The 27993-nt window shown below is 40.7% G+C and overlaps 1 protein-coding gene across 5 annotated transcripts in view; it reads right to left on the bottom strand.

The window, feature by feature from the left end:
* The window catches only part of Nsun7 (NOP2/Sun RNA methyltransferase family member 7), a 46085-nt gene extending 23838 nt beyond the window's left edge, over positions 1-22247 (bottom strand). For 2 of the 5 annotated variants that reach the window (XM_028882258.2, XM_037209069.1), the window contains exons 1-6: positions 21907-22109; positions 21207-21605; positions 15162-15220; positions 14262-14392; positions 612-764; positions 100-283 (exon numbers count right to left, since the gene is read on the bottom strand). In XM_028882258.2, coding sequence (XP_028738091.1) covers positions 100-283; positions 612-764; positions 14262-14392; positions 15162-15220; positions 21207-21537 — 858 coding nt within the window. In that variant the 5' untranslated portion in view covers positions 21538-21605; positions 21907-22109. Of the gene's footprint in view, positions 1-99; positions 284-611; positions 765-14261; positions 14393-15161; positions 15221-21206; positions 21606-21906; positions 22111-22149 lie in introns of those variants that run through there. The other 3 variants (XM_037209066.1, XM_037209067.1, XM_037209068.1) reach the window with 3 other exon arrangements.
* Between the last annotated feature and the right edge of the window lie 5746 nt (positions 22248-27993).

The following is a 27993-nucleotide window of genomic DNA, read 5'->3' as shown; positions in this document are numbered from 1 at the left end:
AGCACTGAGTTAATCCACCTTAAACTCATTTTCAAGTGCAAGGATTCTTTGGGCAAACAAGACTCTTCAGATTCACAATGTAAGTAAACAGTAGTTTACCTGAAAAATGAGTTTATAATCTTTGAAAAGATCTATGTTTGCAAGATCTTTTTTGAGATGAGATGGGAAAATCAAGACATCATAGCAATGCTGATCCACAGCAAACACTTTCTCATCGAGATGCAATACAGATTTGACTTTATTATAACCTTTTCTCCTCAAACTACTATAAACTTCTTCAGGGCTGTAAGTACAAACATAATTACAAACAGAATGCATTAAAACGTATTTAACATTAATACTTTCGTTCCTGCAACAGTAAAAAATATCATGATACATACTGCATGTGATAAAAACAATTTTAGCAAAGTTAAAAGGTAATTAGAAACAGAAAGTGTAGCGTATTAATAGAATCTTATCAATTTAGTAAATTGATGGTAAGAGCTAAAGTTAAACTGTGGCTCTAATCATTTCCCTAATGTGGCCTCACCCCTTAGGAAGGAAATATTTATTACATTCTCTTAAGAGAACAGGATTTTGAAATAGGATGAGAAGTGGCCTGACGTGCATACCTGATTTTACCAGTGTTTATCCAAGCATAGAGAGGCAGAGTGGAGGCCCTCTGCTCCTGTCTCCTGACTGTCTCCGGGAGGATTTGGTAAATCGAGAGAGCATCATGCTTGATCCGACATCTTGCCAATGCTGCAGCCAATTTTGTCTTAAAGCTGGAGACAGAAAACTCATTCTTGATGACCATGGACTTGAAATAAGATTATCCATTCTCCATTTGAAACATTTAAAAATAATCCCATTTAGAATTTTAACAAATTCATCTGTCGTCCCATTTCAAATTGTTGAAGGCTAAAATAAAATTTTGTGATATTCAAAACTAGAAATTCAATAGTCCTGATCTTTTGTTCTATTTTTGCTGCCATATAGTTATACACTCCTAAACTATTACAACATCGGTCGTTAAGAGACAGTCATTGAAGGAGTAAGTCTCTAGAGTTTGGAGTCAGACGAAGTGGGAGCTGAACTCAGGTTCTGTCACTTACCAGCTGTGAGACCCTGGGGCTGTCACTCCTTCGCTTAGCTTCAGTTTCCCATCTTTAAAGGCAGCCAGCTTACCTTAGTATTAACGTGCTTATTACCAATCACCTGTGCAAAATATTTAGCACAGGACAGACACGTAGCAGGCAGCCACTATAGTCTGGTTAATATCAGTTAATATTACCAAGATATCAATAGTATGTGCTGACAACATTCAAAAGATTTCATTAATCTCTCTCAAACCCTGCTTAGTTCTGAATATCCCATGACTCAAAGCCCTAAGCAAGAGAAAAGAAAAACATTAATACTACGAAGACACAATACATTATAACAAGTGTAAATAAGATTTCTTTGGGGCTCTTCTAGAACTTTCTCAGAAGGAATCCAACTGCAATAAAGGAAAAATAAGGAAGAGATGTCACAAAAAGTTGAGTACAAACTGAGGTCCACTCGTATCTAGACAAAAGAGGACATCCTTGAGGAATTGTTATGTGGCCCAGCAGAGTTGTTTGAAAGAATACTAGAGTGCAGAACTCGGTGATGAATGAGTTACCACCCCAGTTACCATCTCAGCACCAAGTGCTGGACACCGCTGTCTTTTCCTTATGCCGTTCAGACTCCCTAGTCTAAACTTCTCCGCTAACCAACATAAAAATCTTAATTTGAAGGCCTGAGAGAGGAAATTAGGAGCACCTGAGGAGGGAGGGTTTGGCAAGCAGTAAACTTATTAGAGCTAGAGTAAAATTAAATGTATCTAATTTTATGTCTAAATATTATAGAATTATAGCAGGAGACACTTAAAAATGGTAACGTATTAATGCACACCAAAGAACAAACATAAAGACTAAATTACTGTTCTATAGTATACATGTGTAGATGCTTGATTACAGAATATTTTGACAGATTATTTCCAAATATCAACTTAGTTCAAGTTTGCTATACATAATAAATGCCACTGAGTGAATTATCTGATTAATTTCTGCTATCAAAGCTGCCCGGTTGCCTCCTTTACCAGGATTCCCATTACACACAGAGAGATTCCTTTCTAAGCATTATTATTTAATTCTAAGACCTAACTTTTAAATGAATTTCATTAGCCACAGAACAGAGTCCTTTAGCTTTACCATAATATACTAGAATACCAGTGATTCAGCCTCAACCAGCTCTTCCCGCCACAATTCCACCCCTCCCTGACACAAGTCTATCGTAGGCATATATACAACTATTTGCAAGCCTATAATACACATGTTCCCCACCCCTTTCTCTTCCCCTTTTTCTCTCCACCCCTCCTTCTTCCCCCTCCCTCTCCCTCTCTCTCTTCTGCCTGGCCTCTGAATCAAATTACCTAAGTTCAAACTTCTTCTTTTTTTTTTTAATATTTATTTATTTATTATTTATACAGAAGAGGGTGCCAGATCTCATTACAGATGGTTGTGAGCCACCATGTGGGTGCTGGGAATTGAACTCAGGACCTCTGGAAGAGCAGTTGGTGCTCTTAACCTCTGAGCCATCTCTCCAGCCCATTCAAACTTCTATTCCACAAATTATTAGCAGCATGGCTTTAGACGAGTTATTTAACCTTTCTAAACTCTACAAGTAATTACTTTAGTAATTAGTAGATAATGAGCAGGGTTGTTGCAAAGATACTTATGAAAATTTCCTTAAAATCAGGCTAGTCAAGAAAATATTATGGGGCTAGAGAGATGGCTCAATGGTTAGGAGCATTGACTGCTTGTCCAGAGGACCCAGGTTCAACTCTCAGCACCCACATGGCAGCTCATAACTGCCTGTAATTCCTGTTCGAGGGGACCTAACACCATGTCAAAACCCCAATGTAGATAAAATAAAAATAAATACATTTTAAAAAAAGAAAATATTATAATTAATATGTTTATCACATTTCTGCTATTGACTAAATACTGTGATGAGATCTGGATTTGTAAAGACTAAAAGATAATTTGGGCATGCAGTGGCATCTGCCTGTAATCCCATGAGGTAGTTTGAATGGAATTGGCCCCCATCATCCCAAAATTTCATAGGGAGTGGCACTATTAGGAGGCGTGGCTTTGTTGGAGTGGGTATGGTCTTGTTGAAGGTAGTGTGTCACTGTGGGGTGGGCTTTGAGATTTCAAATACTCAGGATAATGCCCAGTGTGTCAGTCAACTTCCTGTTGCCTGCAAGATGTAGGACACTTGGCTATTTCTCCAGCACCATGCCTGCCTGTATGCTGTCGTGATCCCTGCCATGATGGACTAAATCTCTGAACTGTAAGCCTCCAACTCAATTAAATGTTTCCTTCATAAGAGTTGCCATGGTCATGGTGTCTCTTCACAGCAACAGAAACCTCAGCTAAGACTTCCCAGCACTAGGAAAGCAAACCCAGGATTGCTGTAAACTTAAGGCCAGCTTGGTCTGCTTGGCAAGTTTCAAGCCAGCCGCACTACCTAATAAAACCCTGCCACTACTACCCCCTCAAAAAAAAAAAAAAAAAAAAAAAAACTGATTTTGATCCTTAGGTACGTGATAGCTTGATGCTGAGAGACATAGAAACAATCCCAGCATAATACGATGATTGCTGTGAGATACATAAATAAAGAGTAGGGTAAATGTGTTAAGAAGAAATATATTGATATCAGTCCAAAGGGGTTTCTAGAAAAGCTTGAGTTAATTAGCAAAGGAAGAGCAACAATTTCCAGATCATAAAAGGAGAAAAGACAGAGCATGAGTTTCCCAGACACAAGTGAGAAAAGACACACAGACAAAAGGCACAGTGCCACAGAGATGTGGAGACATTAAACAGCACAGCACATTTACTGAGCAGAGGGTGGAGAGACCCAGAGGGAAATCACAACAAATCACGCATACTAAGGCTAGGATGTCGGAACTTTCTGTGCAGAAAACAGAGGGATACTTAAAAGTAGAGAAACAGTAGTGAATTCATTGAGCAAATACATTTGTTTTCTTACTGTCTATTACAGGCATTGTTCTAAGTTCCTCCTAACATAAAAAGTTTAGAGTCTGGTAGAAAACAAACAAACAAACAAACAAACAAACAAAAAACCCTTTTGAGATGTTCTAAATGCTAATAACAAGGAAAGGCATTGCATTTGTGCTATGGTGTAATAAAAGGTACTTGCTATGGGAGTCAAGGGACATTTCCTAGAAGTTAAATTCCAACTAAGATAAAGCAGAACATAATGAGATGTGTTGCCAACAGTCAAAGTGGAGGAACCTTCAACCCAGAAAGTACTTACCAATTCCAAAATATGTACCACAGATAAAGATATGTAGAGCTTATGTAGAGGAAAGGGAAACAGAAATGGAAATTTGGAGCAGCTCAAGCCAATGTGAAATCTGTCTTTCTGGGCCTGGGTTACCTCACTTGGTGTATTTTTTTAGTTTTATCCATTTTCCTACAGATTTTGTAATTTCATTTTCCTTTACAGCTGAGTAAAATTCCACTATGTATAGGCACTATAATTACATTATGCACTCATCAAATGATAGACACCAAGGCTTGTTCGTTCTATTTCCTAGCAATTGTGAATACAGCAACAGTGAACAAGGACATGTAAAAAGCTCTAGCATGGTATATTAAGTCTCTTGGGAATATGCCCAGAAGTGATATGCTGGGCCATATGGCAGTTCTCTTCAGCTTCTAGAGAAACCTCCATATTGGTTTCCATAGTGGCTGAATCGGTTTAAATTCCCACTAACAGTAAACAAGGTTCCTGTTTCTTTGCATCTCCACCAGCATTTGTTGTCATTTGTTGCCCTTTTAAAGATTTTATTTTGGTTAGGAGTACTTTGCCTGCATTTATACAACTGTACCATATGCATGCAATGCCCACAGAGTCCAAAAGAAGGCAGGATATCCTCTGGAGTGAGTTACTGACTGTTGTGAACTGCTATGTGGGTGCTGGGAACTGAACCAGGGTCTTCTTCAAGAGGAGCAAGTGCTCTTAACTCCTGGGCCATCTCTCTAGCCCTTCATTTGTTTTCTTGATAATAGCCATTCTGACTGGGGTAAGATAGAGTCTCAACGTAGTTTTAATTTTCATTTCTTTGATGGTGAATAATGTTGAACACTTTTAAAAAATTATTAGCCATTTGTATTCTACTTTTTGAAAACTCCTTGCTCAGTTCCATAGCCTATTTTATGATTGGGTTGTTTTTATAATATTTAGGTATTTTAGTTCTCTGTCTATAATCTTCTGTCAGATATATAGATGGCAAATATTTTCTCCTATTCTGTGGCTGCCTCTCCACTTGATTAGATTAACAGCTCCCTTTCCTGTGCAGAAGTTTTTAATTTCATCAGGTCCCATTGTCATTTGCTGTCCTTATTTCCTGAGACATCAGAGTCCTGTTCAGAAAGTCCTTACCTATGCCTACAACTTGACATGTGCACCTTAATTTTTCCTCTAGCACTTTTAGAGTTTCAAGTCTTAAAACCCTTGATTCACATGGACTTTATTTTTGTGCACGATAAGAAAAGGATCTGGTGTTATTCTTCTATATACAGATATCCAGTTTTTGCAGCACCATTTGCTGAAGAGGCTATTTTTTCTGTGTTTTTTATGTTTGTCAAAGCCAGGTAATTGTAGTAACATAGACTTACATCTGGTCCTCTATTCTAGTCCACTGATCTACATGCATGTTTTGTGAAGGTGCCATGCTGTTTTTATTGGTGTGGTTCTGCAGTATACTCTGAAATCAGGTATGGTGATAACTTCCAGCAGTATTCATTTTACTCAGGATTACTTTGGCTATCCAGAGTCTTTTATGTTTCTGGGTAAAATTTAATATTTTTTCTATTTTTGTGAAGAATGCCACTGGAAGTTTGATTGGGGTTGCATTTAATGGGTAGATTGCTTATGGTAGTGTATCTGAAGTTTTCCTGGTCCCACCCAGTCCGCAGCCACTCAGACCCAAGTAAACACACAGAGGATTATATTAATTAAAACTGCTCGGCCATTAGCTCAGGCCTACCACTGACTAGCTCTTACACTTAAACTCAGCCCATTTTTGTTAATCTATATGTTGCCACATGTACAGTGGCTTTACCTGTGTGCCATTACATGCTGCTCCCTGGACGATGGACTGGCGTCTCCCCACTCAGCCTTCCTCTTCCCAGAATACTTTTTGTCTGCTAATCCCGCCTATACTTCCTGCCTAGCTACTGGCCAATCAGTGTTTTATTTAACCAGTGTACAAAAGCATTATCCCACAGTATGGTAGGATGGCCATTTTTCACATCAATTCTACCAATCCAGGAACATAGATAGTTGTCCCATCTTCTAGTTACTTCTTCAATTTCTTTCTTCAGTGTCTTAAAATTTCACAGTAGAGGTCTTTCACTCCTTAGGTTTTTTTTTTTAAGCTATTGTGAATGGGATTGTTTCTAATTTCTTTCTTAATGTTTGTCATAGGAAATCTACCTATCTTTGTGTATTTATTTTGTATCCTGTAACTTCGCCAAAAGTATTCAGCACTAAGAGTTTTCTAGTGGAGTCTTTAGGGTCTCATGTATAGAATTATATCCTCTGAAAATACAGATAATTTGACTTCCTTTTTTCCTACTTATATTGCTTTTCTTTCATTCTTTTGTCTTACTGCTGTAGCTAAGACTTTGAATACTATATTGAATAGGAATGGAGAAAGTAAAAACCTTGTCTTAGTCCTGATTTTAGTGTAACTGCTTCAAATACAAAACATCATTTCGGTGTTCCTATATTTGGAGGGGATGGATTTTGTTTCCCAATATATGATCTATTTTAGAGAAAGTTCAATGGGCTTCTGAGATGAATGTATGTTCTGTAGTATTGGGATGGAATGCTCTGAAGATGTCTATTAGGTCCTCTTGATCTATAACATCATTTTAATCCACCCTTTATTTTATTTTTTTCTGGGTGATCTAATAATGAGAACAGGGTATTAAAGTCACCTACTATTACTCTGTGCTATGAGCTGCAGGAATGTAGTAGGAATTCAGCTGTGTATTGTAAAGCTATACCTGGAAGAATCACAGAATTCTTCCAGAGGAAAAGCCAAATCTCAAGGAGTATTTAGTGTTACTCAGCTTTTAATGTATCAGCTGTTTCCTGCTATGAATTCCATGTGCATACTCATAGCTGCCCCAACAACTTCTAAACAGCGTGGATGGATCCTTCCTTCAGCATGTACATTTAAAGGTACTTGAATACAGTCACATAGGCAAGGTTCCCATCTCCAAGTTCTCTGCTCCTCTTCAGCATTTGAATTAGATGTCTGCCTTCTGCAATTCTCCTTTAACAAGCATTCAAAACCAGGGACCGCTCCAAACAAAGCATCCAAGGAAAGTGACAGGGAGAATAGCTGGACAGACCACCCACTAGGCACCTAAACTAAAGTAAACAACCTTACTGAGACATTGGACATTAGGTGCATAGCTTTGTTTCTTGTGCAAACTAAGCTCAGACCCTCCTTTACAACCTTAGCAGTATCTCTAGAACTTCCATTTCAACATTTAACTTAGAGCAAAAGGACTTTTTGCAAACCAGGTGCATCAAGCTGTGACACAGCTGCCTAGACATCCCCGCCCTGCCAGAAAACACCACAACTGAGTTACCGAGACAGTTTAAGCCCTAAAGAAATATAAGCAGTTTTAGTTTACTCATGATTTACACTAACATTATAGACTCCTAACATTTTTACCTAACCACTTCTAGGAATGTAGTTTGAGCACATCAGTGTGAAATGATCTTTGGTTGGCATCTGTTTTGTCAGATATTACAATAGTGGAGCTTGTTTTCTAGTCCCATTTGATTTTTTTCACCCTAAGAGAGTGATTATATTTGATACGAGGTGTGCGTTTTAGAGGGAGCAAAGAAAAATGTCCTATTTTAATAAAATTTTTAATCTTTGTCTTTTTAAATAGGAACCAAGACCATTAATATTCAGCTTTTTGTTGTTAATGTTGTGTTGTTTTGTTTAAGACAGGGTCTCACTACATAGCCCTGGCTGTCCTAGAACTTACTATATGGACCAGGCTAGCCTTCAGTTCAGAGATCTGCCTGCCTCTGCCTCCCAAGCACTAGATTAAAGGCGTGTGCGACCGCCACCGGGCTCAATATACTTTCTTTGTTCCGTATAAACAATATTTTAACTATGGCACGGGGTGCTTCTTTTCTGGTCCTATCTATCTGGTATTTGGGTACCTCTTTGATCTGGCTGGGATTTCCCCATGTATGTATGTGTGGTATGTATCATTGTGTGTTTGTATGTGTGTGGATTTGGAGCCCAGAGATTGATATCAGGTGTTTTCCTTAATCTTTCTGTTAGTATTCTGACCCACCCCTTAGGGACCCACCAAGCATCTTGACATCATCTTACGTTAAAGCCCCCTTTAAGACCACCACCACCACCACCACCCCACCCCACCCCTGCGTGCCAGAAGTAGCACGCACCTCTCTCTCTTCTATCTCCTCCCCTCTCCCCAAACCCCCAAATAAACTCTTTTCCCCCATGGACCTGTGCCTGGGGTGTGAGTAGCTTTCCATCCTGCCATGCCATCCACCACCGTGCCGGCATGGCATGTCTCACCCACTGCAGGGCACCTTGGTCCAAACCCGCCAAAGCCTCCCGCATGCTGTATCCTAACACCTTCCTCACTTTATTTTCTAGGTCTGGATATTTTATTCCTGTGGATGCTGGAGATCTAAACATTGACCCTTAGGCTTGCACAGTAAACTCTTTATCCACTGAGCCATCTCCCCAGCCTGGGACATTTTTCTTGATTTTACTGAAAATATTCTCTAAGTCTTTCTTTGGCATGATGTTTTTTCTTCTTCTGTGTCCATAATTATTAGATTTCATTTTTTCATAGTATCCTGAATATCTTTCATGTTTCATTCATACTTTTTAAAAATGTATCATTGGCCTCAGCTGTATGATCTAAATACTCTCCCTTGTCTTCCAGCCCTGATCTTCTGTCCTCCACGTGATTCATTCCATCGATGAGGCTTTCCACTCACCTTTTTGTTTGACTTTTCTCCCCCCACCCCTCCAGGGTTTCTCTGTGTAGTCCTGGCTGTCTTGTAACTCACTCTGTAGAACAGACCGGTCTTGAACTCAAGAGATCTGCCAGCCTCTGCTTCAAGTTAGTCCTGGCCATCTTGGAATTCACTCTGTAGACCAGGCTGGCCTCGAACTTACAGAGATCTGTCTGCCTCTGCTTCCTGAGTGCTGGGATTAAAGGGATGTGCCACCACTGCCCAGCAATCTCTTTATTTTCATATCTTGAAAGTAATTATCTATTTCATTAAGTTGTTTTTGATCTCTTGGAATTCATTCAAGAGTTTGTGTCCAAAAAATTATTTGAATATAATGATAATCATTGATTTGTATATTTGTCTGGACTTTTATCTAAGTCGCTCTTACAGGGGGTTACTATGGAATTGGTATTTTTTTTGTTTGTTTGTTTTTCGAGACAGGGATTCTCTGTGTAGCTTTGTGTCTTTCCTGAATTCACTCTGTAGCCTAGGCTGGCCTTGAACTCACAAAGAACTCACCTGGCTCTGCCCCCCACCCCAAGTGCTGGGATTAAAGGCATGCACCAACACCACCCGGCCAGAATTGGTAATTTTTAAAGGAGGTGTGTGGTCTCGGTTTCTCATGTTTCTTATGGTTTTGTACTGGGGCTTGCCCATCTGAAGTTAGAATGTTGGTTAATGGGGCAGACAGAATTTGTTCTTATTTCAAGTCACTCTGTTTTTTTTTTTTTTTGTTTGTTTGTTTTGTTTTGTTTTGTTTTGTTTTTTCATGCAGTGGGGGTATTTGTAGAGCTCTTAGGACACTAGTTGCAGAAGGGTTGAGACGATGTCTTCCCTTGTTAAACTGGTGTTCAAAGCACTGAGATCTATCCCAAGTTCTCCCCTAACAGTTGAGTATCGTCTGAAAGTGGTGCCCGAGCAGCAGTAAAGCCATTATGAAACAGAGTAGTGGTTGACCGCTAAGCAATCTCTCCTTTGAACCAACTGCTTTAGAGAGTAAAGGGTACTGACCATACTGTGTGTACTGAGTTATTATGGATGTGAGTGGAAAGAGAGAAGAAAGCATGGTGAGACCAGTGATCAGTACTAGGTTGCTAGTCATGAAGTAGAGGAAGGTAATGTACATCAGTGGGGAAATGGTAGTTAAAAGAGCTGGAGGTATGGGAGTTTTTGTTAAAGGCAGTTGGAGAGAGAAGACTACAGATATGCACTCAGGCAACATAAACAGTCACATCCAGCCGAAGCACTGTTTGGAGGTTGAGCATCTTCCCAGATGTCTTGGGTTCCCTGCTGGGTGTTGAGGGCATTCCTGGGGCACTGGTCAGTGGGGGCCCCTTCTGTTAGATCTCTAGTGACAGAGCTCCAGCAGCTTTCCTGGGCAAGGCCCCTCAGGCTGGCCCTACAGGGGTCTATGGCAGCCACACAGTGGTTATAGTAGCATCTACTGATCTGATGTGCGAGAAGTTCGTGGGGAGCCATAAGCAAGTAGATTATAGAGACAAGAGAAGTCTGATAAGTGCCAGTCCCTTAATTACCCTGTGATCAACCACTTACCCCGATGTGGCTGCTAAGTCACTATCGGCCCCAGTTCCCAACATTCCTGAACATTTCCTTGGGGCCTGGAGATAGTCTTTCTGCTTGAAAATGTAAGACCAGACCCTATACAGATAAGCTGTTTCAGATTCTCCACTAGAAAGGTTAAAGCGGTTCCAAGAAACGCCAGAAAAAAACACAAGAGTTTTGAAAAACTCATTTTTAAGAGTCGTGTAAGGGATATTTTGCCAAAGGACACACTCTGAGTAATGATGGGCAAAGAGAAAATTGGAGGAAATAAGAAAACCACGTCTGAGCAAATGTGAGTTACCTGCATAGCTTAATAGTCACAAATCATTAATACATGTCGTCGCCACTTAGAGTGAGAAAGACGTCACGGCAGCTGTTTAACACTGATCTCTGCTTTCTTAACTCAGCAAGACTGTTGTTCCCACTTCCTATATACAATTTGGAAAGTCCCTCTAGGCACGAAGCCAAGACTATTTAAGGCTCAACTCACTTGTTTTTGTCCTCTCGGGATCAAATTTTTATGCTGGCACAGCAGCCAGAACATTTACCTCGTTTCTTTTTCACATTTTCTAAGTCTGCTCCACCACATTCTGTTTTGACCACATAATTAATTTTCAAATGTATTACTCTAGCTGGACGGGGGTGGGGTGGGTGGGTGCACACCTGCAATCTCAACATCTGAGTGGTGGAGGCAAAGCAGTCATGAGTTCAAGGCCAGCCTCAGCTACACAGCAAGTCCAAGGCCAGCCGAGGCTACATGAGATCTTGTCTCAGTGATAAACAAACCTCACTCCACTTGCCCTATGGGACAGGGCATGGTAAAGTAAGAATTATAGGCAGGGAATCCAATGAAGAGTCTATTCATAGTGTATGGGTTTGGATGGCTATAGTAAAAATGGGAATAAATGAGCAGATTCGGCATATGTTTTGAACTTGGAGTCACAGGATTGGGTTCATTAGGTATCACAGAGTGTAACAGGGGGAAGGAGAGATGAGTTAAATATTTAGGTAGATGATAGTGCCTTAATTATAATATGGAAGACCTGAGGCTGAACAGTTTGGGAATCCTCTGATAACAATTTAGAATTAGGCTACAGAGCTAATCTGTTCATCTAAGAAAAGAAAGTAGCCACAAGACTATACCATAAACACTCAGGCTCTAGGGTGCAACAACCAGGCTTTCCCATGTGGAGAAGACAGAGCTGCAAAGAGGGAGAGACCAAGACAGAAAGGCAGAGGAGTGATATAAAGGGTGAGGCTTAAAGAAGCCAAGCTCGGGCTGGAGAGGTGGCTCAGAGGTTAAGAGCACTGGCTGTTCTTCCAGAGGTCCTGAGTTCAATTCCCAGCACCCACATGGTGGCTCTCAACCATCTGTAATGAGATCTGGTGCCCTCTTCTGGCCTGCAGGCATACATGCAGGTAGAACATTTGTATACATAATAAATAAATCTTAAAAAAAAGAAGAGGAAGAAGCAGCCAAGCTCCTTCCACCCCTCCATCCTAACCCCACTTCTTCCCAGGTGAGAACTCCCTCTATGGGAACACTGGCTGTTCTTGCTCAAGCTGAGGACAGCTTCTGGAGAGTGAGGACCCTTAATTAAAGTACTTCGGTTTTGCTGGGCATGGTAGCACTTGGTGACTGAGGTATGAGGATCACTTGAGCTTAGGAGTTTGAAACCAACTTCAGCAACACAACAACAATGGTATTCAAAAAAATACCATTGAGTATCTTCTTTAGAGATTTGATTTTTAAAATTTTTAATTATTTGTATGTGTGTTTGAGAAGGAGGCATTTGTGGACATGAGGGCGGTGCTGGCAGAGGTCAGAAGATAACATCAGGTCCCCTGGAGCTGTTTACAGGTAGTGAGCCATCCAAGTGGGTGCTAGGAACCCAGCTCAGGTCCTCTGCAAGAGCAGTATGTGCTCTTAACACTGGGCCATCTCTCCAGCCCCGTATACCTTTATATCTATCTATCTATCTATCTATCTATCTATCTATCTATCTATCTATCTATCTATCTATCTATCTATCTCTTTCTTTCTTTCTCTCTCTCTCTCTATATATATATATTTATATTTCTCTCTCTCTCTCTCTCTCTCTCTCTCTCTATATATATATATATATATATATATATATATTTCTCTGAATCGCTCTGCTGTTCTCTACAATTCAACTATTAAATACGGCATTCCTTACATAGAATATTGTGAATATGAGTATAATGTGACTGACTAATTTTGGATAAGGTTTGCATTTTATGACAGTTTTAAAAAGCAGGGTCTCACTGTGTAGCTCATGTTGGCCTGACCCACACAATCCTTCTGTCTCAGTCTCCCAAGATTACAGGCATGTACCACCAGACCCGGTTTCATATAAACCTGGGGTGGGGTGGGGTGGGCTATGTGGGTAGCAATGCAGCCATATCTGTGTTATGGTCCAAAGGAGGATGCTGTGTATTATGAGGAAAAGAAAATATCCAGGGATCAGGAGTCCTTCATTAAGCAGTAAAACCTTCTGATTTCTCTGGCCTTCTAAAGCAGGCCCTTCCTAGCTCTGTCACCAATCTATCGATGATGAAACCACGCACTGGCCTTTCTTGGAGTGCTGTGGCTTTTCTGGCTAACTCAGCTAACCTGAGCTCCCAATAGCCACACTGAGACTAAGTTATGATGGCCGAGAAAATGTGTGCGTACTTGCATGCGTGCATGCGTGCGTGCATGTGTGCGTGTGTGTGTGTGTGTGTCTGTGTGTGTGTGTGTGTGTGTGTGTGTGTGTGTGTGTGTCTGCAGAAGCCTATAGAACCCCAGCACTTAGGAGATGGTGGCGGGGGGTCAGACGATCGAAGTCATTCTCAGCCACAGAAGCAGTTCCGAGTCATGCTGGGATACAAAGCCCTAGTCGTTAATGCACCCCTCACATGGCTCTACCTCCCAACACTGCTACATGAGAATTAAGATCTCAACATCTGAACTCTGGGGCCAGCATCAAAACACAACACACAGTAGCGTTAACACCCAGGACATACTTACCACGTGTCCAGTTCTAACTCCACTGTTAATCTGTTATCCTTCCTGGCCACCCTTCCAGAGGAGTACTTACTTATGATCCACATGGCAGTCTCTTGTTCATCTTTAGGATGAAGAGGAAACTAGAACACATCAGCTTGTTCTTAACTAGACAGACTTCTTTTAGTTTGGCAGAACAGTGAAATTTTGTATAGTGTTGGAATTTTCTCCTTTGTTATAAGTTAGATTGTTTTTGTAAAGACATCAATTAAAGAAACAAGTTAGTTGTTTCAAATTAAGTTTAGCTTATGCATATACTAAAACTATTAGAAATTTGTAATGATTTCCCATGTTTATACACTGGATCATACAATTCAACATCTTAAAACAATTTGCTCTAAAGTTAGTTATTCAAACTATTCAAGACTGTTTGTAAAAGAACTCAAGGTACTTTGATATCTTTTATAAATATTTAAGACATAGGTATCTATAAATTATACTACATAAATTTTGTAAATAAAAATGCTAATGTTGGTTTTGTATGAATGTCCTTTTTACCTGTAGTTACCTGTTAAGAAGGCTCTCTACTTCTTGAACTTCTGATATGGACTCTTCATTATCGGGAAGGACACGGGGTTGAAATTTTCTATCTTGGAAATCGTACAGCATCACAATAATAAGACTGCTCAACTGATCTGGCTACCGAGGGGAAACACACATGAAGAGGACTAAAGAAACAATATCCAAAGGCTTGAGACATAACTCAGGAGTAGATGCTTGCCTGAAGGAAGCCTTGGGTTTGATCCCCTGAGGGTAAGAGTGAATATGGATAATAGTAATGCTTTGCATTCCATTACTTTTTATAACAGAACAAGAACATGATTACATAGTATGGTTAGATTTAGAAATAAAGATGATTTTTTGGGGGGAGGGTTTCAAGACATGGTTTCTCTGTGCAGTCCTGGAACTCACTCTGTAGACTGGACTCACCTGCCGCTGCCTCCTGAGTGCTAGCATTAAAGGCATGTGCCACCACCGCCCGGCTAAGAGAAGGTCTTCAAAGGGGGGAAAATCTAGTTTGAGAAGAAAAGCTTCTCCAAAAAGACAACTTGGGATATATGAGTCAAAATAACAGGGCCAGGGTCAAAATGCAAGTATTAGAAGTAGGAAAGAACATATATTTTAAAGAGGTCTCAACACTAGGCAAACTATTATTTAGATCTGAGGGAATTTTCATACTTTCTAAAAGGTAATAATGAGTCAGACTAATTCTTTTTTTTTTTTTTTTTTTTTCAAGACAGGGTTTCTCTGTGTAGCTTTGCGCCTTTCCTGGAACTCACTCTGTAGCCCAGCCTGGCCTCCAACTCACAGAGATCCGCCTGCCTCTGCCTCCCACCAAGTGCTGGGATTAAAGGCGTGCACCACCACCACTAGCAAGGCAGACTAATTCTAAAAGTTGTTTACTTACTATTTTGGTACTTGGGAAGATATAGCTGTCTATTAATATAGTTTCCAAAATATCTTGATCTGCAAGACAAGGGAAAAGTCTATTACCCAAAATATCAAATCTTAAAATAAAGGCCTTTGAATTAAATACACTTGAAATAATGTTGTAAAATTACTTTCACATCTAAAATGAACTTCAACTCCTCATAAAGACATAAATTACAGCAGCAAGTGAACTATTTATAATCATCATGAATCCCAGGCTCATATAGTTCAGGCTTTACAGAGACTCATAGTTAAAGCATCACCAATGTAGTCATAAAGGAATTTTGACTTTTAACTTAGGACCTGTGAAAGTCGTTGAAGAAGTTATAACTAATAACATTAAACGGCAGGCCTGGAGAGTTGACTCTGCAGTTAAGAGCACTGGCTGCCCTTCCAGAGGTTCCCAACACTCAGACAGTGACTCACATTTGACTCTGGAATTCCATTTCCAGAGGAATCTGGTACTCTTCTGGCCTCCGATGGCACTGTGTATACATGGCACACAGTCAGGTATGCAAGCAAGACAACCATTTTACATTTAAAAAATGAAAAATGTTAAACAGCCTTGCTCTTTTCAGCCTTAAGTATTGTTGATATGTTGTATTAGTTGTTAAGTAGAGTTAATATTTTGTTCTGGATTTTCTATGTTTATAAGCGAGGTACTTTCTTTTAACATCCGTGTGGTGTTAATTATTAGGGTTATTGCTAGCCTTAGGAATCGGAAGTGTTTTATCTTCCTCTATTCTTTTATATGACTTTTATTAGACATAATTTTAACTTAAGTATCTGGTAAAACTTACTAGTGAAGACACAGATGAAATATTTAACCTAAGATCCAAATGACAGGAATTACCATGTAAGGATCTTAATAAGGACAGCAGTCCAAACAGAGAACAGAATAATTACTGCACAGGTGCTAAGTAGAAACAGTTTAACATATTTTCAACCTTCCCCTGGATTCATGAGTACTTTTGATAGACTTAAACTATGAACATCATGTATATTTTAGTTAGGCAAACAGGAAGCAAGGCCTAGTCTTGATTCATTCAACACTCATAAAAAACCTATTATTTATAATGTAGACACTGAATTTCAATCTTTGTTTGGGAAATTAGAAACTCAAAGAAGACTAATTTTGAAGTGGAGACTATAATTTTCATAGGAAATCTTTTAGGAAACATTATACATATTTAAGCCACCAGCTTTGTATACAAAATAACATTTATTTTATAAGTAAAATTTATAGAATTTCCATAACCATGAAGGACTTCTAACATGAAAGACGTGTGTAGGCTATAAAACTCTGACCACTGGAGTCGCTATAAATCCCAGGGGTAGAATGAAGGAAAACAGAACGTGGTTTCGCCAGCATTACACCTGTTCTCCAGGACTCTTGCCAAAGCAATCACCTCTGCCTGCCTTTGGTGGTGCGCAGAAGACATTAACCTTATGTATCTAAAGTTATACGGCATTCTTACTTTGAAATATCAGTTTAAACAATAGCTATACTTTATTCAATGTATTCTATGTTTTGGGCAAGGAAAGGAAACTTGACAAAATTATTTTAGTCTTTTGAGAACAATTAGAACAGCCACTAACAAACGCAAAATAACCATACAGTCAAAATAAAACAATGTGGGGCATAGAAAACTAGAGTTATGGGTAGGTGGTGTTACTCTCCCAGCCAGACAATGTACTTCTCTTTTTACTCCCCTTGCTGTCTTTTTAGGCATACCATCTAATTTCTCCTTGAGCTTCCTCCATTTTCTTTCATTTGTAATGAGAATATTCTTCCCGTTTCTATCAAATGAAATTAGGTGCTTTGTGGAAAAAAAAAATTAAACAAGTAAGAAGTGCTGTTACTGTCACTGAAGAGAATTGCCTCGACTCGTGGGTGATAGCTGAAGCGGTTACTGGAGTTCTAGCTCATCCTCCTAACAAATCACAACACAATCAACAAGTACCCGACAGCCTTTAGAAGACAAACCCCACATTAGGAAGAAAGACCCAGCCCTTGAGTGGCTTAGGAGGTTGGTTGCCTTTAAACACTTGAAATAACTCGCCTGGTCCAAACTGTCTTTGTTTACCTTGGACCTCTGTGCCACACCATATTATCTTGACCTTTACAGAAGTCAGAGTTGAGTAACCGGTCAGTCAACCACAGCTGAAGAATGCACTCCTTTAAGGACAAATCTCAATCCAAACTCTACACAGCCAGGGCAGAGTGAGCTCCCCTCATTAGCAATGTCTCCTTCCCACAGTCAGACATCAAGCTCTGTCGTGAGATTTCCTCGGGAAAGGACAATGTGCCCTTGGTATCTGGTCTCTCCTGGACTCTGCCCTATGCGTGCATACTGCTTGCTAACTTAATACCTATTCTTTTGTTGTACTAAACCATACATATAAAATATTTGCTGGGTTCTACAAACCCTTTTAGGGAATTGTTGAAGAGTGGTCTTGAAAACCCTTAGCTATAATTACTAAGTCACAAAAGCTAGAACTGAATGCATGTTAAGCATTTATTGGGTTATTCATTGGCAGATTACAAAAGTCCAAAAAGTCCAGGTTAATGACATGGTCTATTTGTGGGAGTGAAATTTATCAACTACTATATACACTTAGAGAAGTTGGAGAAACACAATTTGGAAAAAAGATTAACAATTTCAGGAGTTTCTCTTCCTCAAGCTTTTTAAAACATTTATTTGTTGTTCATACATTTTTCAAGAGATTGTTTCACAGGCTTTTCTTATTTATTTATTTATTTATTTATTTATTTATTTATTTATTTGGCTTTTTTAGAGAGGGTATGGGTATGTAATGTAGACTTGCTTTGAACTTAAGGCAATCCTCCTGCCTCTGCCTCCTGAGTGCTGGGATAATAGATATATCCAATTCCCACTCCTTCTTTAAAAAAAAAATCTATATTCCTTTGAAGTATGTAGATATTCTTCTTAAAATTAACTACTCAAACTCTATTTTGACAAAGGTCAAGCTTCTCTTAATTTCTATTTTAGAAAAACAGACTTTATTAATAACTATCTTGTTTCATCAAAAATTGACCTGAGGAGCTGGGTGTAGTGATGTATGACTTAAATCCCAGCCCTCTCAGAGGCAAGAGGATCTCTGTGAATTTGAGGAGAGTGGATTACTTTAGGATTAATTTGACAAAGAGGATCTAATTGTGGTCTTCATTTGAAGAAGTATCACACTGAGCTATAAGGGGAGTCAGAGAAATAGACTCCCTTGAAAGAGCTTGCACATAAAACATATCATATCTATTATTGTTTAGTTATAGCTTTACTATAGTATAGTTATTGTTTAAATTGGTATCTCAATGTAAGGATGTCATATTAATTTCAGATACTACTCAAAGTTAATGCATTCTGAATAATATCAAAGACAGCACACAAGTGATTGTCTTTGGCAAGAGTCATAAAAAAAAAATTGAAATCTACTTTCTAAACTGTGACTCTTGGAACCTAAAATGTTAAAGCAGAGTGTGAGTGTACACAGTATCACATGAAAACATTTGTAGAACACAGATAATACAGAAGATAAAATAAAATGCATAAGAACTCTCAGAATTTTTAAAGCAAAGTATTAGGCATTTTTCTTGGGAAACTCACTATACTGGAATTCTGATTTGTTCATTTGTTTGTTTTTAATATGGTGCTGGAGGAATCAAACCCAGAGCCTATCATATAGACTAGGCCACATGGCAAGACCCTGAAAAATAAATAATAAGCAAGTTTGTAAAGGCTCAGGACAACAATTATCTGAGTAAGATTATCTGGGTCAGTAAGAAATATCAAACAGTCACAAGGCCCTTTCAGAAAACAGAATACAGTACTGGGCAGAAGACACTATAATCTACTACACATCTTCATGTTACTGGTACAAAAACAATCGTGTAATTGATGATTTACTTTTATGTAGAAAAATTCAAGCTTTTATTATTGGTTTCCAAAGATGAGGTTCAACACTCTATTAGGAAAACTGCCTACAATTGGATTAACATTAAATATCAATTAATTAACATAGCTCATCAAGCTGCATTTCACTGTTCCAGGAGAAAATGCAAAGTTGTACAACTGACTCTTGGTGCAAAATGCAGAATCGTAATGAGGGGAAAGTGTGGGAGACAAAAACAGAATCTAAAAGAAAAAAATCAGGCTGGGCAGTGGTGGCGCACGCCTTTAATTCCAGCATACAGGAGACAGAGGCAGGTGTAGCTCTCTGAGTTCAAAGCTAGCCTGGTCTACAGAGTGAGTTCTAGGACAGCCAGGGCAACATAGAGAAACCCTGTCTCAAAAACAAACTACAAACAAAAAACCCACAAAAATCATGAGCACAGGAAAACAAAGGAGTTGAAAGTAATGAGCAGATGCTTTAGACCAGTGGTTCTCAACCTTCCTAAGGCTGCCACCCAACCCTTTAAGTTCCTCACGCTGTGGTGACCCCAACCAGAAAATTATTTTCGTTGCTACCTCATAATTGTAGCTTTACTACTGTATGGACTGCAAGATAAGTATCTGATATGCAACCCTTGTGAAAGGGTCGTTTGATCCCAGAAGGGGCTGTGACCCACAGGCTGGGGCCCACTGCTTTAGACATTACATTTTCTTCTCTGTGACAACAAATTCCTGCCTTCAGAGTTGAAGACAAGGTACATTTATGTCTAATTAATCAATAGGAACATTTTAATTTACCTAACATTTTTTTACTTCCTCCTCTCTACAAGGCCTTCTAGTACTAAAGAAATCATAAAAAAAAGGCCATTAGCCTCTTCCAAGTGATCTCTTATACATTCACTCATCATTTGAGCCTTGCTGCTGATGTTCAAACATTTCTGAACTGTCTCTCTGGACCTACATTTAGTTTTACAAACCAGTATCAAGTTTATAGTAGCAATTAGTATAAAATACAACTCCAGGGGGTTGAAGAGCTGGCTCAGTTGTTAAGAGCACTTGCTGCTCTTCCAAAGGATCTAGTTTCCTTTACTAGTACCCACCTAACAACTATCTCTAAGTCCAGTTCCAGGGGATCTGACGCCCTCTTTAGGCCTCCTCTGGTACTGCACACATGTAGTGTCCATTCATTCAAGCAAAACACCCATGTATATAAAATAAAAATAATCTATATAAGAAACCTCCTGACAGCTCTCCTCCTAGAACCCATATCTGGTTGTGTCCTACCTCCAAAGCTGATAGTTAACTATCATGAAGGGGCTCGGGAAACTTGAGTCTAGCACTTTGGAGACAAATTAGAAAGGAGAATTCTACTTAAATTTGGCTTTCCAGATTAAAGCTATTGGCTAAGAATTGGATAATCACGATTGGGGTTGACTTAATTGTAGTATTCACTTTTTTAAAGACTGTACCTTCCTTCATCTTTTTCTCTCCCCAATCTCCTGTGTATTTGTGATGCCTCATAAACTTAAAATAAAAGATGCAAATATAACAAGAATGCAGTGAAGCATCGGAGTGTAGTAGTGCATGTGAGAGACAGACAGACAGACAGAGACAGAGAGACAGAAAGAGACAGAGAGAAGTTTGTTCTTTTCTTTTTGTTTTTGAGAAGGGTCTGGCTATCCAGCCCATCCTAGCTTGGAACACAAGTCCTGGCTCGGCAGCTGGGATTACAGGCCTGGATAACCATGCCGACTCCTGTTCACTTTAATGACTGCACTACAAACTGTCTAAGGACAGGTGCAGGAAAACTCTTCTAATTTCACTAGGACTCACCCATTTAGACTGCTGTAATTGGCCAAAGACATACACGTGTAAAAAAAAAAAAACAAAACAAAACAAAATTCAGCATGTTTGAGGGGCTAGGGTGGTGCCCTCTGCATCCTAGAAATTTCCTTGCTTTCTCCCCCCACCCCAACGCTTTTCTTTTTCTTTGGTTTTCTGAAACAGAATCTCACCCTGTAGCCCAGGCTGGCCTTGAACTGAGCATCAGCCACCATGCCTGGCTTTGCTATTGTCTTTTAGCGCTGACCTTCAAGACTGGTATTACTCACACTTCAGGGTACTGAAAGCCAGCTCATAGGACAAACGCTGAAAAGATTCATCCTCAGATTGGAACCAGCACGGCAGGGGTTCATTCCCGTACTTTATTATGACTCTGTCTGGCGACTTTTCGATTTGAATACCCTGAAAAATGTTCGCTGCCATAACGTACACGGAGTCTGGATAGTAAGCTTTTTCCGGGACAACGGCTAAAGATTTCTTCCTGGCTATTGCCTCCCTTGACATCTCCAGGGTAGCGAGTTGGGAGATCTCCTCCATATTGTCTTGGTTAAAAAACTCCAGTTCACTTTGGGGGTCCAGCATATTCGCCCCTGATGTCATAACTCAAGCTTCAAGGGCAATTCAGGTGGTCCAGGAGACTGCTGTCCTTGTAGCCTTAAGCATCGTCTCTGCGAAAAGAAAAGGTACATCAGTACATCACTGTCCCTGCAGCCCCTCTCCTGGTGGTCCCCTTCGGGTGACCTTAGACACCGGGGGTTTGGCATGGACTAGCCCACCCGGACATCCCATACTTCAACTGCAAGGAAAACTTGCCCTCGGGGATGGGAAGGCCGGCTGGAGGACTGGGTCCCCTGAAAGGAGAGGATTCTGCCACAACCCACTGGGGACAGACCCCCACACACACACAAGGGTCCTAAGGCGGCCCTGGCCTCGCATCACCAGCATCCAAGGGACTGAGCGCCCTGTCACCTTCTCCGCGAACCCGCCCTTGGCTGGGGTGGGATGTCTCCCGGGGCTGGCAGCCGCTGTACTTGGGGTGCTGGGGGCGGTACCAGGCCCTCGGGAGCCCCGGGAGGCGGCGGCCCGCGGAGGCCGTTTCTTTCAAGTGCAGCCACGCCACCCGCCGGCTCCGGGCGGGGGAGGGGGGCGCCGCTCCTCGGGGTCGCGCCCTCCGCTCTCGGGGTCCCCGAGGGGTCGCTCCTCGGCCCGCACCTGAGCTCGCGAGGCCGCCCGAAGGGGGTTCGGACGCAGAGAGAGAGAGAGGCACGGGGTTCCCACTGGGCCCGGAGGCGTTGGCCGGCCCAGCAGGGCCCGGATCTCCATGGCAACCCCGAGGGGAGGGTGGTACCTAGGCTCCTGGCTGCCTCTCACCAGTTGCTTGTCCCCCTCGCGGGCGGGCGGTGACACCCGCTCAGTCCCTGAGCACCTTGGTTGGCTTGGTCTCCTTCGTGAACTCTTAGAGATACTTTGAAGAATCTCAGGTGTTAGTTCCGTGGTTTAATCCTCAGGCACCTGAGGGCCTCGTTAAGCTGGAGATCTCTGCACCCATCATCAAGGATTCTGAGTCTGGGCACGGGACTCGAGATTTAGCAATTTTTTTTTTTCCCCTGTAACTCTTGTAATCCCAATGCAATTAGCCCAAAGGCCGCGGTGTGAAAAACTCTAGTTACTCCATCAATCTAGTTTATAGGAAGTCCTTTGACCTTCCTGCTCCTTCTGTAAACTAGATTGATGATCCCTCTTGCTTTGCATGCCGGTCGTGATAGGATATTTGAATCTTCCATCCTGCTGTGCGCCTGCCGTACAGTATCTTAGTACACGGTAAATTCCAACCCTTTGAGAAAGGCAAGGTCTTCTGGTAGATGGCCCTTGGTACTTTTCCATCTTTAATGGCTCGGCCTCTTCAAGCTTGCTTACCGTGTGCGCGTGTGTATTACATGCTATGGCTTCCCGTTGAGGTTTCCCTTTTTCCTCCCTCTCTCCTTCCTCTTTCTTCCTTCTACCCCACCCGAACCCCAACTCCAAACTCAGATCCTGATTCTTCTGCCTCAACCTCCCCAGGGCTGGAATCACAGGCCTGCACTCCCGTGAGGCTTCTCTTTGTCTTGAAAAGTCTGTCCTTCTGTCTACCCAGCAAACTACAAAATCTCTGCCTTTTCTAACATTTGCCTTTGTTGGAATGTAAGTTTAGATGCTGAGGCAGAGATCTCAGCACAGTGGGCTTAAACACGGCAGAAGTTTTCACTCAAAATCCTGTTGGCACTGGCTTGGTAGTACTTATCATTCATCTCAGCGCTCGGGAGGCAGAGGCAGACAAATCTCTGTGAGTCCAGCCTGCTCTACATAGGGAGTTCCAGGCCAGCCCAGACTACACAGTAAGACTCTATCTTAACCTTCCTCCTCCTCTTCCTCATCCTGTTAGACTAATAGTTCGACTGTCCTGCACAAAGTTATCACGGACCCAGGATCTTCCTAGGGGTTTCATCTAAGGCATGTGTCTTTGTCAAGTTAGTGTAAGATGGCTCATCCCATGCCCCTTTGCAGACAATGATAAAGGGAGGGTGAGGAGGAAGAAGGCGTGCTCACCATGCCTTTCAGGGACAGGACTAGGAAGATGCACACACACACACATCACCTTTGCTTGATTTCCATTGACCAGAATTAGTCACGTAGCATGTTTCATAACAAAGGTTGGGAAATGTGTCCCACGACAACCCCTGGAAGAATTGGTAATGAATCGAAAGTATCATTTTCTATGACATGCCTCTTCCCCCTGACGTGAACAAGTTTGTATTAAATCTTACTGTGTGCTTGTCATTGTGTTCAGTACTGAGAGCGAGCAAAAAGTAAATACAGACAGGACTAGGGACCTAGCATCGAGAACGTGGTGTTTTGGCATCCTTTAATTTTGATTGTAGACATTTGTGTACATACCTGTATAGACCTTCCTCCTGATTTCTAGATACAAAGCACACACTCTAAAATAGTTATGCTAGATCTTTATTTTCAATTTATTACATACCTTTTTATTCTAAAATGCTAGTAAAGTGCTATTGTCTCAGAAGGTCACAAATATGAAAGGTGTCTTGAAGGTCATAATCTATTTTATTGTATATTACACAGTGCACAGTACAATCTGTAAGGAATATAAAACAATAGATAGCTATAAACTTTTAAGTATAACTTTCAGGATATAATTTGAGGAATTTTTTTTTTACATAGTAGTTCATTGTGTGACACTTTGCTGCACTGAAATTGAGATTAAACAAGAAAATCCATACTCTCTAAGCAAAACTTTAGCAAATTGTAACACTAATCTTAAATGGTCTTATTAATAATAAAAAAAAAAAGACTTGAGAGCTAGATATTTGGGTGAATGCTGAAAGATCAGAGAAACAGAACAAGCCACATCCAACCTCACCTTGCCAACTTCTCAGCTGATCTTGTTTCCTCAGACTGGATGCCTCTGAGTTCTCACAGGAATGGATCTCAGCTGAACTGCTGCTAAAAGCCTGAAAGCTTAAAAAAGACCTCTAGTTCCTGGTCCTCACACCTTATAAACCTTTCTGCTTCCTGCTATCACTTCCTGGGATTAAAGGCGTGTGTCTCTCCCAAGCAAGACAAGAGATCTCAAATCCCGGGATTAAAGGTGTGTGCCACCCTGCCTGGCTTCTATGTCTGTCTAGTGTCTGTTCTGTTCTGACTCCAGAGAAGTTTATTGGGGTGCACAATCTATCAACCACCGAAAATAGCTGTGTTAGTAAATCCATGGTTACTAGTTATTTTAATCATGTGTATAAATGATTATAATCCTGCTTCTTCAGCTCTTACTTCTGGTTTGTGGCCTCACTGTGGACTTGCTGTATTGGAAGTGAAGGCTGCCGAAAAACATATTAAATTTCAGTGTACAGTGCAAACAGGTAGCCATAGGGATAAGTCTGTGGATTCAATTGTTGTGAAAGCTGGAAAATAAAAATAGGTAGCCTTTGTCTAAGTCACACTCGGTAACATGATCAGAACATTGAAGTGGAGATGGTATAGAATTCAAACTTAGATACCCAGGGCTTTCTGCCTGCCAAAGGAATTTAAAAGAATGGTTTTCCCTTGGGAGCTAGAATATGTGAAATATTTATAAATTAATATTCCTTACATGTGACTTCGAGCACGGGCATAATTTAGCTATGTAATATTTGCTCACTTGCTTAAATTTAACCTGGACATAGGAAACTATGTCCAGTTCCACTGATGCTTGTTATAGAAAGGAAAAAAGGAATATGAGATGTAAAGGGTTTCATTGGGTCATCTTAAACATCAGGCCTCAATATACTTGAAACTAGAGTTACTATATTTTGTTTTTGTTTTGAGACAGGGCCTCACTATGTAGCCGGGCTGGACGTCACAGAGATCGATCTGACTCAGCTTCCCGAGTACTGAGGTTAAAGGTGTGTGCCGCCGTGCCCCAGCCTGTGGTTGATTTTCATTACAACACTTTTGTCCTCAACTTTTTTTCACATTTCCAACATATTTTTGTTGCTATTTTGCTTTGGTTTGTTTTTTCTGAGACAGGGTTTCTCTGTGTAACAGCTCTGGCTGTCCTGGAACTCACTCTGTAGACCAAGCTGGCCTCGAACTGACAGAGCTCCCCCTGCCTCTGCCTCCCCGTGCTTGGATTAAAGGCGTGTGCCGCCGCTGCCGCCGCCGCTGCCGCCGCCACGCCCAGCTCCAATGGCATCCAAATCAAAATTTGCATGGATTAAGGGGGGGAAATAACACGGAACACGCAAGTTTGGAATAGATACCAATAAATTGTCTGTGTAATTACATTGTAACCACAACAAACCAGTCCGGAGAATGCCCTGTACAAAACCGCAATAGATTCAAAATGAAGTGTTCCTTCAGCAAGGCTAACTGTGGCGAGCCTTAAGAGTCTACTTGAACCAATAATTTCATCGGGAACACTGCTTTTACATGGCCTTCTTTTATCCTTCTGAGACAGGGTTTGATGTAGCCTAGGTTGGCCTTGAACTTGTTGTGCTGCTGAAGATGACCTTGAACCTCTAATCCTCCTGCCTCTATCCTCCCAAATGCTGGGATTACAGGTGTGTCATACCCAGTTGATACGGTATTGGGGATTGAACCTAGGGCTTCATGCATGCTAGACAAGCATTTACCAACTGAGCTCTATCCCCTGGGTGTGTTTTGGTTTTAAAAATTCAAAATATTCTGGCATCTACATTTCATTCACTTTATGAAAAAGGTAAGATATGATTTTTAACACAGATCCTTTCCCTAATATTCAGCATATAGTCCAATGGATATAGGATTCCCTTGTGAAATGTCGTATCTTATTATACATTGTTCTAGCATTTAAATACTTTTATAACTAAAGAAAGGAAATATGAAAAACTAAGTTACTATTTATTTTTCACTTGAATTTTAGGGATCATGTGACTGAGTAAAGAAGATATGATACAGAAAAAGGAAAACAAAACAAATCAAAAAGACACGATACCCCCCAAACACATACATGCACAATAGAATGTGATCAGACCCTGTGAAACCCTTTTATTTTGCACCAAAATGGAACAGTATAATGTTAAGTGAAATGAGGCAAGCCCTGAAAAACAAATACTGAATATTTTATCTTAGATTTGAAGCTCAAAAGTGTTGATTTCAGAGTATTAAAGGGTAGAATAGTAATTACTAGAGGTTGAGGACAATATGACAATGGGGGGTGGGGGGGTAAAGGTCAGGTGACAGGCACCAGAGGACAGTCAGACAGGCAGGATGCATTTTAGACCAGCACGGCAGGGTGACTGCACTATGTAACAAGCTGGAATGTGGTCCAGAAGAAGTAGAAGAGGAGCTCTAAGGCTTCAAACACAAACGATAAAAAGATAGAAATCCTAATTACCCTGCTTTGGTCATTACACATTATATATATATATATATATATATATATATATATATATATATATATATATATATATATATATGTATATAAACATCAGACAAGCCGGGAGGTGGTGGCGCACACCTTTAATCCCAGTACTTGGGAGGCAGAGCCAGGCGGATCTCTGTGAGTTCGAGGCCAGACTGGACTACAGAGCAAGATCCAGGAAAGGCTTCAAAGCTACACAGAAAAACCCTGTCTCGGAAAAAAAAAAAAAAAAAAAAGAAAAGAAAAGAAAAAAGAAAAAAGCCATCAGGGAAAGATTAGGAAGGGAAGGTTCCAGAGAGAGTGGAGGAGGCCAAGGGAGGGGAATGGAGCCTGCATAGGATCAAAATACACTATACACACATTAGAAATAGCGGAGTGTGCTCCATACATACGTATCATTATAGCATGTTAGTGCAAACAAATGAAGGATCATGAAGAATGACATGAAATGGTGGAGAGGGAGAGACATATTTAACATTTTCATATAACTAAATAAAACCTTTCTATTCCTCTACCGCATGAAAGACTGATTAATTCAAACTAAACAACAAAACCCCCAAACAATAAGATTTGTTACGAGGGCCAAACATGTTTTATTATAAACTGGATTCAGAGAGCCATCTGCTGGCAAACAGTCGTCTTTGATTTTTTTTTTTTTTTTTTAAATGGACTTACTGTTTGGGTTTCCAGAAAACTGCCCAGCTGCCCAGCTGCCCAGTTAAATCTCAGATGTATAATTTCTCAGTGTTTACATGTGTTAAGGTAACACAATATTTGTTCCACATGCCGTTGCCACTTTGTTCTAAACACTTGTAAATGACTCTGGAAGGTTTTCTTGAACTACAAACAACACAATTACTGGGGTTTGTTGTTGGTTGGTTTTTTGTTTTTTTGTTTTTTTGAGATAGGGTTTCTCTGTGTAGCTTTGGAGCCTGTCCTGGAACTTGCTCTGTAGACCAGACTGGCCTTGAACTCACAGAGATTCACCTGCCTCTGCCTCCCGAGTGCTGGGATTAAAGGCGTGCACCACCACCCGGCTTTGTATTTTTGTTTTTGAGACAGGGTCTCTGTATGTAGTCCTTGCTGTAAACAGCACAGTTATTTAGACTTGCTGA

The sequence above is a fragment of the Peromyscus leucopus genome, chromosome 10 (assembly GCF_004664715.2).
Source record: "Peromyscus leucopus breed LL Stock chromosome 10, UCI_PerLeu_2.1, whole genome shotgun sequence".
NCBI lineage: Eukaryota > Metazoa > Chordata > Mammalia > Rodentia > Cricetidae > Peromyscus > Peromyscus leucopus.
The sequence above is the reverse complement of the archived record's forward strand: the minus strand, read 5'-3'. Positions and strand labels throughout refer to the sequence as shown.